Source organism: Panthera pardus, unplaced genomic scaffold, assembly GCF_024362965.1.
Source record: "Panthera pardus isolate Hobbes unplaced genomic scaffold, ASM2436296v1 HiC_scaffold_21, whole genome shotgun sequence".
Taxonomy (NCBI): Eukaryota; Metazoa; Chordata; class Mammalia; order Carnivora; family Felidae; genus Panthera; species Panthera pardus.
In genome coordinates this window covers 5777255-5789943 of record NW_026526777.1, presented here as the reverse complement: position 1 = coordinate 5789943, position 12689 = coordinate 5777255, and the positions used below count along the sequence as shown (strand labels likewise).

Genomic DNA, 12689 nt, shown 5'->3' with positions numbered 1-12689 from the left:
ACCCTGTGATGTTGCCGTGAGGATTAAATTAGATTGTGTATGTCAAGTACCTGCTACATAGATGATGCTCAACTAAAATAATTAGTAATAGCTAATATTTGTGGCTCATATGCTGTATGCATAACTTTCTTCATCATTTCTTACATGTACTAATTAACTGAACCCTCTTACCAATCCTGAAATAGGTCCTATTTCATCATCATCCCCTCTATATAGAAGGAGAGACCGAACCTCGGAGAAGTGGTTTTTTTTTTTTTTTTTTTTTTATGTTTTTTTATTTGGGGGTGGTGGGGAGGAGAAGAGAGGGAGACACAGAATCGGAAGCAAGCTCCAGGCTCTGAGCTGTCAGCACAGAGCCTAATGCAGAACTCAAGCCTATGAACCATGAGGTCATGACCTGAGCCGAAGTCAGACACTTAACTGACTGAGCCACCCAGATGCCCCCAAACCTTGGGAAGTTTAACTTCCACCAGATATAAAGGAACAGAGCTGAAAACCTAAGCAATCTGGTTTCAGTATTGCTATTATGATACAGGGCTGGCATCATCATCATTATTATTAATCATCACCCTTAGGGCCCATCAGAAGAAACCAGAAACTTCTCACACACAAGATCAATAGTAACTTTAATTACACCCCTAGATGTACTCTCCAGAGACAGGATACACTACATCCCAGAGTTCAGGACGTGGGGTTTATTCTCTAACACGACATGGATAGGGGCACCTAAGGGTCTCAGTCAGTTAAGCCTCAGACTCTTGATTTCAGCTGGGGTCATGATCTCACAGTTCTCATGGTTCTCATGGATCGTGCGTTCAAGCCCCAGCATCAGCATCGGGCTCAGCAATGGCAGTGTGGAGCCTACTTGGGATTCTCTCTCCCTCGCTCTCTCTCCCTCCCCCACATGCGCACGCTCTCTCTTTCTCTCTCAAAATAAATAAACAAGCTTAAAAAAGGAACAATGGATAAAGTAACTCGATTAGAGCCAGCTAATTATCGTATAAACTATCTTGTCAGTGTATTAGGACATATAGACAGACAAACTAAACTAGAATCCCAATACAGGATTTTTTTTTAATCTTAGGGTCACACGTGGGAACCTTGCTGGGACTTAAAGTTTCTCTCCATTCTCTACTTTTCCAACTCTCATCTCCTTTCCTCTTGCAGCAGATAACTCACAGCTCGCTCCTATCAGCCCTCAGACTTCAGTACCCACTGGACATGTCTGCCTCAAACTCTCCCTTAGCCTGTTTTCCCCTGTGGAAATCACACGCACAGGCTTGTGAGTTTTCTTCACTTCCTTCCTTCAGCACCCACCCTGACATTTTCTGCTTCTGAAAGCCTTGCCTCTTTATGTATTTAACTGGACTGAAAACCAAGGAGGAGTTTTAAATGTTTATTTCCATGTATGTTTCACAAAACCCATATATTAACAAAATCCATACATGCAGGTAACAACAGCACCAAAGTAGGCAAAAGCGATGGTAAAGTGCCCCACAAATGTTAATAATGATGACTTCTGCCGGTCTGAAATGGGAGAGAAAAGGATTTTACCAAGCGACGCGGGCACAGGCCTCAGTGGGACACCACGGCGAGAAGAAAGCTCCCTGATTGGAGGATTCCTCTGCACTCCCATTCTTCAAGTTCAGGGCAGGATCACAGAAGACAGAGGGACCACAAGCCCAGGCCTTACCATCACAGATGACCTGCCAGGAGGGACCATTCAATCAACCTGCTCAGTGCGGAGGCCACTACCGGGGAGGGGTGGGGGGCTCCCTGGCCGGTGTCAGTTCCACAGCGGCTACCCCCAGGGACACGTAGGGCCTGGGGAAGGTGGGGTGACAGACTTTGCTCCAGCTCCCTCTTCTGATTCTCATAGTCCTCCTTCTCTGCCAGCTGGTTGTGCTCTGGCCAGGCAAGGACTTCCCGACACTTGTACTCTGTGCCTGTCCTCTTGGGAAATCTTCCCTTGCTTCCGTCGGAACTCCTTCCCGAGGCGGCTCACCAACCTGTCGTCGAGCCCTCCCCACCCAGCCTCAGGAGCCTCGAAGACACCCGCGTCGACAGCGAGAATGCATACGGTCGAAGGTGCTCCCGCCCAGGTCGAAAATGAGCGCATTTTGCTCCCCCGCGCCGCGCTGATCAGCCCGTCGGCGATGGTGGCCGCCGTGGCCTTGTTGATGATCCGCAGCCCGTGGCGCCCCACGATGGCACCGGTGTCCTTGGTGGCCTGGCGCTGCGGGTCGTTGAGGTAGACGGGCACCGTGACCAATCTCCTGCACCTGGCCCAGCACCATGGAAGAGACCTCCTGGGGGTAGGAGGACGTCTCCTGCCCCCGGGGGGGGGACACGCGCACCCAGGCCTTGCCGCCCTCCCTCGGCCCCCTGCAAGGGTCAGTGCTTCAGGTCCGCCAGCACCGCCGGGACCGCGAACCTGCGCGCGTGGCGTCCAAGCAGGTGGTGCGCCGGCATCTTAGCTACGCGCGCACCAGCCGCGCGCGGTCCTGAAGGCCACCTAGCCGGGCGCTGGGCGCGTGCCCTGGTCGTGGGTGACTGGCAGCCGCCACCCCGCCTCCCTGCAGCACGCCGACCCACGAGCACGTGGGGCTAGGGTCGGTGCCCACGGCCACTTCGCTGGTGGTTTCTCGCGCTCCCGGGCCGCGTCGGACGCCTGAGCCCTTGGGACTCCGGGCTGCTTGGCTGGGCCTCCAGGAGCCCTTCATCCCGCGCCGTCGCGCCGCCTGCCGGTTACCCGCTCCTGGCTCGGCGTGGAGGGGAAAGTTCCAGCTCCTCCCCGCCGGCCCGAAGCGAGATCCGAAACCACTTCAGGTCGCAACTCCCCACGAGGACAAATGCGCCCCCTGGATGGTTGATGAGCCGGGAGAGCCGAAAGCGTGTCATCGTCATGCCAATAGAGCCTCAGAGTCAGGACTTTAAATAGCTTTTGTTGTTGTTGTTCTTTTTTGAGTCCTAACGTTCTCTGTCTTGGAACATAAAGACAATATTTTCAAACTGGTGGCTCAGCGGTGACTCAAGCGGGAGCCTGATTCACATCGTGGAACGGAGCTCGGGATAGAGATGAAGCTAAGGGATGCCACCACGAAACGCAAAGCGGGAGCATTGGTGGTTCAGTGGTAGAATTCTCGCCTGCCACGCGGGAGGCCCGGGTTCGATTCCCGGCCAATGCATCACAGCCTTTTGTTTTCTGATCCAGTCGTTTTAATTCAGTCTTTTTCTATTCTAGGATTTGCAACACTGAAATAAGCGAAACCAGCTAGCTGAAGCCTGCATTGATTGGATTTGATTCCCCTCCTTTATCAAGTCCCTTTCCTCTGAAGGCCGAGGGCGGGGGCGGGGGCGGGGCCGGGGAGGGGGAGGGGCGCGCCGGAAGGAGGATGTGCCTGAACTGTGGGAACGCCCTCCTCTTGAGCCACGTCCTTGTCGCTGGCGTCCCGAGGGGCATCGTCCCAGAGGCCTGCTGGAAAGGCTCTGCATGACAAAAGGAGGAGACTTTTCGAGACGTGAGGGTAGAAATGGAGGAAAGAAAACAAAATGTCCTTGTCATTTGCCCGACGGCGAATGGAACCTGACTGTCCCAGGTGGCAGGCAGAGACACTAGCGGCTACACTAAACAGGCGCAGCGTCTCAGGGCTTTAAGCTTCAGTAAAGTTGGCTGTTTTGTAATATATTGTTATTTGCCTAACTCAAAGGAAACCAGTTTTTTAAAAAAGAGAAACTGAAAACCTGTGTCCCATAAGTGGCTATTTTCTCCTCAGGCCCGAGAACCCTGTGGAAAGCTCAGGGGGTCCTTGGAAGGAGGTGGGAGTCAGGATGCAGAGGTCAGTCCAGCTTCTGGACGGGGTTTCTTAGTCAACCTTCTCCCGGTGCAGTGGTGCGAAGGCTTCGCAAGGTTTGCTGCTGGAGAGATCAGCTCTACTGGGATCAGTCCAGGTGATCGGTCCAGGAAAAAAAGGGAATGTGAGAAGAAGTGTGCAGTGAATGCCTCCCATAGTGGAAAAATCAAACCATCCTCAAAAAGGAAGAAAGCTAGTCTATAGCCCCGGAAGAAAGAAGCCGTCAGCTTTAAGTTCATTCCCTCTTAGAGTCTAGGCCGGTCCGGCCTGGCTGTCACACTCTGGACACTTGTAGCAAAGGGTCTGCAAGAGAAGGGTCCTCACCTCAGAAGGAAAGGTGGCCTGGCTTGGGATCTGTGTCCTGGCCTGTTCAGGGACTGTCTTGTCCAAGTTCCTCCAGCATTCTCTCCCAGCCCTCAGCAACTCAAAACCCCACCCACCCACCCACCCACCCCCCAGAGCTCCAGGTGTAGGCCTAAAGTGAGCACCTCTGTACCTGGACATGACCCACACAGTACATCACAGGCACTCTTCCAAAGTCATTTCACGTCTTTACTTTTTAATTCAGAAAGTTTCCAATATAGAGGAATGTATGTTGCAGGGCCGTCTTCTCCCATGCACTGAAATATATCCACTTACGTTTCGTAACTTAGCCTGAGTGTCTTTAGACGTAGAACAGATTTTTTAAGCGATAACTTACCTGGACATCATGAAGTGGAGGGATGCTTGTGATACTGAGCGCACTATCAATACTGAGCGCAAAAAGCAAGCTGTCGGAGTGCCTAGGTGGCTCGGCCTGTTGAGCGTCCGACTTCAGCTCAGGTCAGGATCTCATGGTTTGAGCCTCGCGTCGGCGAGGAGTGTGGACTATATCGTTTATACAGGACTTTCTAGGTTTACATTTCTGATGTCAAACGCTGAAGAATTTTTATTGAGTGCTTTATAATGTGCCAGACACTCTAAGGCAGAAGGCAGTGAGCAAATTCAAAGGCCCTGCTCTCCTGGAGCTGTCGTTCTGATGGGAGGCAGGGTAGTCAGGCAATACACAGCTAAACAAGGGAACACAGGGTACTTCGATTGGCAGGAAGTACAATGAGGGGAAATAAAGCAGGAGACAGGGGTTAGGAGATGGTGAAGGGGTGGGTTGGAGTTCTAGTGAATGATCGGGGAGGCCTCCCTGATAAGGTGACATTTGAATCAAGGCCATGACGAAGCATGATGTGGATATCTGTAAGGAAGAACATTCCAGAAACAGAAGTTAACATAAGCCCTGAGCAGGGGTCTAATTGGTGTGTTCAAGGAAGAGCAGTAGATGAGGTCAGACAGTGAGGTCAAGATCATGGATCACGTCGTGGAGCCCTGCAAAGCTTTAGCATTTGTTCTCAAGTGCAGGGACAAGCTCTTGCTTAGTTTAAGCAAGGAAGCGGCAAATACAACGCACATCTTAGAAGGACCACTTTGGCAGTCCTGGTGAGAGCAGACTGTAGGGTGTCAAGGGCGAGTGTAGGGAGACCGGTCAGAAGCCTGTGCAGTAATCCGAGCGAGGGACGACAGTGGCTTGGACCCACTTGCTGGTGGTAAGTTTGCTGGACTTATTTTGAAAGTAGAAGCAGAATGTACTGAATTTTCATCTATTTAAGGAGCCTCTGTCTAAAATCTGTGAAAATACATTTGCCGTGAGTCCTTACAGAACTGGGTGGGCTGAGACCATGCTTTGATCTTCAGAAACCCAGTGAAGGTGGGGTCTGTTACCGGTTAGGTCTGGAGATCAAAGGCTCTTTTTATTTTTCCTCTGGAGGCTAATGGGTGGTGGAAGGCTCCTTAGCCAGGTTGCTGTCAGAAGAGGGGCTAGAGGAGGAGGAAATCTATGTCCTGAACAGATGCTTCTACTGATGAGGGACGATGGGGCAGGCTGGGGGCAAAGTACAGGCTGGCACGCACCCCCCTCCCGGTGGGATGCGTGTGACGTTCTGCGGGCACTCCTGGCTGCCCCAGGACAGGGGAGGGGATGGAGAACAGATGGTTGGATGATAGAGTCTCCATCAGTTTACAGGGATCTTGGTGGATTGCGAGAGAGGGGCAATCTTATCAATGGCCTAATCTCCAGAAACCTATAGACTCAGTTTCCTGGAGCCCTAACAGCACCCTCCCCTCCACGGTGGTGTGGGAAACCAAAGCAGAAGGAAATGGCAGGGAAAATTAAATTTCCTTATAACTTGCAGTTCATTGACAAATACTGGAGGCTGCCAGAGTAGAACATTTCTCCAGGAACCCCTACCGTCTTGATGTTGATGCTTTGCGGGAGGGAAGGGCATCCATGACTTGGCAGTGGCTGGGCCTCCAGTGATCTGTGGGTCTTTGACGTGTGGGGACCCCTTTGGAAACTTACGTTCTGGCTTTGCCTCCCCCAAGTCCAGAGTGTAGGGCCAGTCACTCCTCATAACTCCAGAGCAGCTCTTTCTGCCTATGGGTCCTGTCCCCGTGCTTTAATAAAATCACCCTTTTGCACCAAAGATGTCTTCAAGAAATCTTTCTTGGCCCTCAGCTCCAAATTCTACCCTCACCCTAAAACCCCATCACAACCCGGTGCTGTTACACCTTGAGATGAGAGGCCGTTTGCCCTGAGGGCCCTGGCTCCATTTGACTTTACAATTTCTCCAGTTTCCCTTTGAGCTTTGAAAGTCTCTCTGCACAGAAAAAGATGGTTCCGTGCCCACTGCCACTGCAGGAGTCCCATCAGCAAGCAGAAAGTGATTTGACACCAAGGTGGAAAAATGAATACAATTGCTAGACCTCACAGGAGAGGGATGGGGAAAAGGAGTTGTTAAGTCAGAGATTTGGAATAAACAGGTTCCCTGTGGGGAAACCTTTGTGAAGTCCCTCAGGCCAGGGGCTAAGACCAAGGCCAATGGCAGTCGGGGAGCCCAGGATGTCTTCAGAGGTTCTCTTCTTCTCTCTGACTTCCCAAATAAAGCACTGGGTCAGCATTTCCCAAAGGGTGACAGTGGCCACATCTGGTCTGAACGACACTGATAAAAGTTACAGAGGAAAAAAGATTCTGTGGTTATCGAGGTTTGGCAAATGCCTTATAAAATTTAGTTTGAAAGTTCTCTTTGCAATAAGGCTTCTTGGAGCGTTTAATGGGCATTATGAATACACAAGGAGAGGAACAGTGTATGCAGAATGTCTGCATTATTTTGACCACGGAGCCCTTCATTCTGAAAAACCTCTCTCAAGGAGTTATGTGGCTGGGGAACAGCTTTTGGAAAACACTGAACTAGGGAATCCAGACCAAATCTACAGATATTCACTTGCCACGTCCTCTGAGCTCAGGACTGGGTGGTACTCACTGGCTAACACTGGTGAGAAAAAAAGACCCCAATGATTAGACAGCAACAGCTAACAAACAAGATGGACTCCTTCCTGTCAAGGGAAAGCACCTAAAATTTTAATCAGGCCAAACGACTGTGGGAAACAAAGCCAGTCACCATGTTAGAGTAGGCAGTTAGGTTCTAACAGGATGCCTGGACGTCTGCAACAAGGAAGTCGTGGCCAGCTAGGGGGAAAGTCAGAGGCCTGTCCTGGCAGCACTCCACATGAAGCGGGATGAAAACAGACAGGCCCAAGATGGCAGATACCACAGTAGGCAACACCTGACCAAATAAGGAAAAAGAGGCAGAAACCCTGCGTCCAAGAAATTCCTGCCCCAAGCAATGAATATTCCACTCTCTAGTTAACCAGTGTCAATAAAAGATAGAACGCCCATCCCCACCCCACCAATGACTCCTCCCATATACTAAGAGAGCCCAGGGTTTTTTGTTGGTTGGTTGGTCTTTTTTGGTTTTTTTTTTGGGGGGGGGGGTTGGGTTTGGGTTTTGGGGTGTTTTGTTTTGCTATTAGGAAATGAAGTCAATGGAATTGATAAAGAACCTATGAAGATTGGTTGTTTTTGCAGCCTTCTGGGACAGATTTGCAGAAGCAGAGCTCTTGACATGACAGTGTAGAAAGTAAAGGAAATTGCTCTTCGGCCTCAGGTAGAACTTTAAAGGTATGTGTGCTAAATTCAATGTGTAAGTGTGCGATGAGCAGAGGAAGAGAGATCTATCCCTTCCAGAAGATCCAAAGCCTTTATGTGCACATATCTCCTAGAGCCTTGTTCTGTTGCCTCAGATTAGACAGAACTGTATGTATCCTGGGCTTGCATTTTTAATAATGCCTCCTATAAGATTTCCTGGCCACCTACCCCAACACATTTATCAGAACTTATAGAAAATTCTATTCAGCATTCCAAGGTCAGGAGCGGCATTTCTGAGGCATCAGAGAGCACTCTAAACTGTCTATGCAAGATCTACAGTGGTTTGAGGATTAAGACAACCTGTGAACAAGGGCAGGAATACAGGTGGTGTGGTTCATGCTCATAATCAGAGATACAATATCTTCCCCCATTTCAGAAAGTTGTTCGCGAATATTCGGAATTCTCTCTGAGGTAGGAAAGTTGAAATGTCTGAGCATGATTGTTTGTCCATGGAAAGGAGTATCTTTTTTTCCTACTATATATGTTAAAAAAAAAAAAAAAAGGAATCATAAGACTAAAGAGTTGAAGTCCAACCCTTCATTTGTGTAAGCGAGGAAACCATAGTCCAGACAAGGGCTGTGAGTTGACCCAGGGCATCGCTCTCTCTTTTTTTTAATGTTTATTTATTTTTGAGAGATACCGAGACAGAATGCAAGTGGGTTGGGGCAGAGAGAGAGGGAGACAGAATCTGAAGCAGCCTCCAGGCTCTGAGCTGTCAGCACAGAGTCCGACACAGAGCGCAATGAGGGGCTTAAACCCACGAGCTGCAAGGTCATAACCTGAGCCGAAGTTGGACGCTCAACTGACTGAGCCACCTAGGAGCCCCCAGGGCATCTCTCTCTTCAGTGCTAAAACCTAGGTCCCCTTATACCTCCCTGTCTCATTCTCTCATCTGCACTTACCACTTATAGGTTATCCTGTCCATTTCTCTGTCTCTTTCCACAACTCAAGAGTAACCTCAACAGACTGAATTCTCCAAGGCAGAGATCCTAATAGATACGTAACGCTTATTTTTGCTGAATTACATAACGGTAGTAAGATGCTCTCTATAATTCCTAGAACAATGTCATTGTTCATGATTGAATAATATGGCATCTGTTTAGTTCTCCTAAAGCAAAATCAAGCACACCTGCCCAATAGGATAGCTCCCATGGGATCAGGATGGGCGAATAACCATCCATGTTGCCAGCAAAAATGTCTACGGCTAGAAGTTTGTGGATTTGAACGGCAGATTCAAAAACATGCTCAGAAGAGAGTATCAAGTGTCAAAGTCAGAGAGTTCTTCCAAATAGATCATCAAGAGGACCTGAGATTTTGAGAGCTAGATTACATATAAATGGGAGAGTGTTCTAGGTAAATATCAAAGGCAGGACCAGTTGCTGTTTGCTAAACAGAGACTGACTTTCCGTATTTACTAGGGATGTGGAGTAGATAGGCATCACCAGATAAAGGACTAGGAGCAGAAGAAACAGCTCTCCGGTAAACCTGATGGGATCCATTTGTTGCTAAGTATACCCGTAGAGCAGTGTTGTCCAGTAGAAATGTAATGTGAGCCGCATATTTAAATTCACATATATAATAGAGCATTTTGAAAAGTAAGAAGTAAAAAAAGGGAAGGTAAAAAAAAAATCATCTCTTCCCCAATGGGGATGATCTCTCTAGCATTTATGAAATCGTAAGTATATACTTTTTACAGTATTTTTCACAATACATCCAGACCCACAGGGGCACAATAGGTAATGTCAATATCTATTTTCAATAGGTAACGTCAGCAGAAACCTGACACGCGTGCTCCACTGCCTGCGCCCCGCTCCTAGATAGAAGAGACAGCCCTCCGTCTTGCAGGTTGGAAAAGGCCTCTCCTAACTCCTTCACTCCCCTCCCACCTCAGGGCGACCAGGGCCTATCACTACCCAGGAAGGAGGGAGCTCACGACGACCAACGACCAATCAGATGCTCTTTGAAATTGAACCGCGTTGCAAACGCTTTAGGTAGGTTACGGGAGGTCCTTAATTGAAAGAGCTTTTCAAATCACGCCACGTTAGGTCATGTGAAAGTAAAAGAAGCCATCTGAGAGAAGGAGACGGGAAGGATTGGAGGACGGACAGGGGAGAGAGTGAGAGAGCAAGAGAGAATGAGGGAGTTGGTCGAAACTGGAGAGAAGTAGAGAAAAAAGCAGACGCGAGTGGTCACGTCTTCGAATCGTGGCTTCCCAAACACACTTCCAGTCTCGCTTTCAGCCGGCTCACGTCATGCTTTTTCTCCCGTCTTTAAATAGCTTTGAGGTTTCCTCTCATCGGCTTACGGTCACTCTTTATTTAATCTAGTTCGAGTGGGTTTTGTTTTCTTATAACCAACCTTCATCCCTAGCTGAGGACAGTCATTTAACACCACAGGGAGAATCACCTTCTCAGGCTGGTAGTTTCACCAGAGGAGACAAAAATCCAGAATGCTGGGAATGCCAGCAATTAGGGAGAGGGCCAGTGAGAAGACAGGGTAGCTCAGGGAAGGGTTGGAAGGAGAGAAATAAAAAGCAATTGACTGACAATTTTGCTGAGGGCTCACCTCATACGTTTGATGATTGGATAGCTATTTCCTTCTTCGTATAAAAAAATTAGAAAAAAAGTCAAATAAATGACTTATTCTTACAGACTTTTGTGCTACAGTTCACCTCCACCATAATTCTTTACTGTGATCTCATCACAACTCCTTATGTGGTCACAATACACACTCCAGAGGGGCAAGGGTAGGAATAGGTATCCGTTCCATCGTAGGTGTGGGGAGCTTGATTCCATTCTTGTTGCCTTAACTATGGAAAAGTTTCCTCTGGGGGTCTATATCACCTTAGCCGCCATGCCACAAAATAAGGAATATGCTTGTTGTTTTGTTTAAAATGGGATTGCTTGGTTTTTCAGAAATTCGTACATCTGTTCTGTAGGGTGTTTGAAGAGGGCAGATTCAGGGCCTTCTTCAAAAGGGAGTATTTAAAAAAAGGCACATATAAAATTAATTTATAAAATTTTAATGTTTATTTTTGAGAGAGAGGCAGAGACAGAGAGCAAGCAGCAGAGGGGGCAGAGAGAGAGGGAGACACAGAATCCAAAGCAGGCTCCAGGCCTCTGAGATGTCAGCACAGAGCCTGACACAGGGCTCGAATTCACAAGCTGCGAGATCATGACCTGAGCCGAAGTTGGACACTTAACCGACTGAGCCATCCAGGTGCCCCTAAAATTAATTTAATAACATACTTTTTGAATCCAATGTATTAATTTTTTAAAAAGTTTTTATTTATTTTGAGAGACAGAAAACAAGCTAGGGAGGGGCAGAGAGAGAAGGAGAGAGAATCCTAAGAAGGCTCCTCAAGGTCAGTGGAGAGCCCTACGTGGGCCTCAAACCCCCAAACCATGATATCATGACTTGAGCCCAAATCACGAGTCGGACGTTTAACCAACTGAGCCACCCAGTCGACCCCAACATATTAATTTTAAATAGCTGCCATAATAAAGTACCATGAACTGACTGGCTTGACCAACATAAATTTATTGTTTCACAGTTTCAGAGGCTGGAAGCCAGATCAAAGTGTCATCAGGGTCATGCTCCTTCGGAAGATACTAGAAGGATATGTTCCGGGCCTCCTTCCTAGCTGCTGATATTTCCTTGCTCGCAGCAGAACTCCAGACTTTACCTGGTGTTCTTCCCCCGTGAGTATGTCTGTGTATTTGAATTTCCCCTTTTAATATGGGTGAGTAGCATCCATATTGATGACGGGTGAGTAGCATCCACATTGTATTAGCAGCCCACTCTACTGCAATCTGACTTCATCCTCATTACAGAGGAGAGAGACATCCTATTTCCAAATAAGCTCCCATTCGGAGGTCCTGGGACTTAGGATTTCAATATACGGATTTTGAGGGGACACAATGTAATCCATAATACCCAATATACCCCATATAATGCTAATTCAATGTAGAATTGGTATAAAAATATATGGATGTTTTACACTCTTGGCTTCATATTGAGTCTTTGAAATTGAGTGTGTATTTCACACTTACAGGATTTCTCAGTTTGGACGAGCCTCTTTTCAAGTGCTCAATAGCCATATGTGACTAGTGGCTACCATCGTGGAAAACACAAATATAAAACATTTTTATAATCACAGAAATTCTAGCAGACAGCATGCTCTAGAAAACAAAAGTACTCAGTGGTGACAGAAAAAAAAATTTTTTTTAACGTTTATTTATTTTTGAGACAGAGAGAGACAGAGCACGAACGGGGGAGGGTCAGAGAGAGGGAGACACAGAATCTGAAACAGGCTCCAGGCTCTGAGCTGTCAGCACAGAGCCAGCACAGAGCCCGACGCGGGGCTTGAACTCACCGACCGCAAGATCATGACCTGAGCCCAAGTTGGACGCTTAACCGACTGAGCCACCCAGGCGCCCCCAAAATAGTGCACTTTAAATGTGTCCATTTTATTGCATGCCATTTATACATCAATTTAAAAAATTAATTGTAAAAACATTTAAAAACATTTTAAAAATAAATTTCATTTATTTTGAGAAACAGAGAGAGCATGAGCTTGGTTGGGGCAGAGAGAGAATCCCAAGCAGGCTCTGTGCTGTCAGCGCACAGCCTGCCGTGGGACTTGATCCCACAAACCACAAAACCATGACCCCGTTAAAATCAAGATGCGGACCCTTAACCGACTGAGCCATGTAGGCCCCCCTAAGCACATTTAAATAAGACTCGGGGACAAATGATAC

At 47.9% G+C, this 12689-nt stretch overlaps 1 protein-coding gene and 1 non-coding gene across 2 annotated transcripts; one reads left to right on the top strand and one right to left on the bottom strand.

Moving 5' to 3' along the window:
* Positions 1-1380: 1380 nt before the first annotated feature.
* On the bottom strand, positions 1381-2907 carry HSPA6 (heat shock protein family A (Hsp70) member 6). Its single transcript, XM_053909521.1, is given in 5 exon segments — positions 1381-2080; positions 2082-2146; positions 2149-2270; positions 2272-2400; positions 2753-2907. Coding segments are annotated over 5 exon segments (678 nt in total). The 3' UTR covers positions 1381-1873.
* Positions 2908-3117: 210 nt separating this feature from the next.
* TRNAG-GCC (transfer RNA glycine (anticodon GCC)) lies at positions 3118-3188 on the top strand. Its single transcript has one exon. It is a non-coding gene; the product is annotated as a tRNA-Gly (tRNA).
* The last annotated feature ends 9501 nt before the right edge of the window (positions 3189-12689 follow it).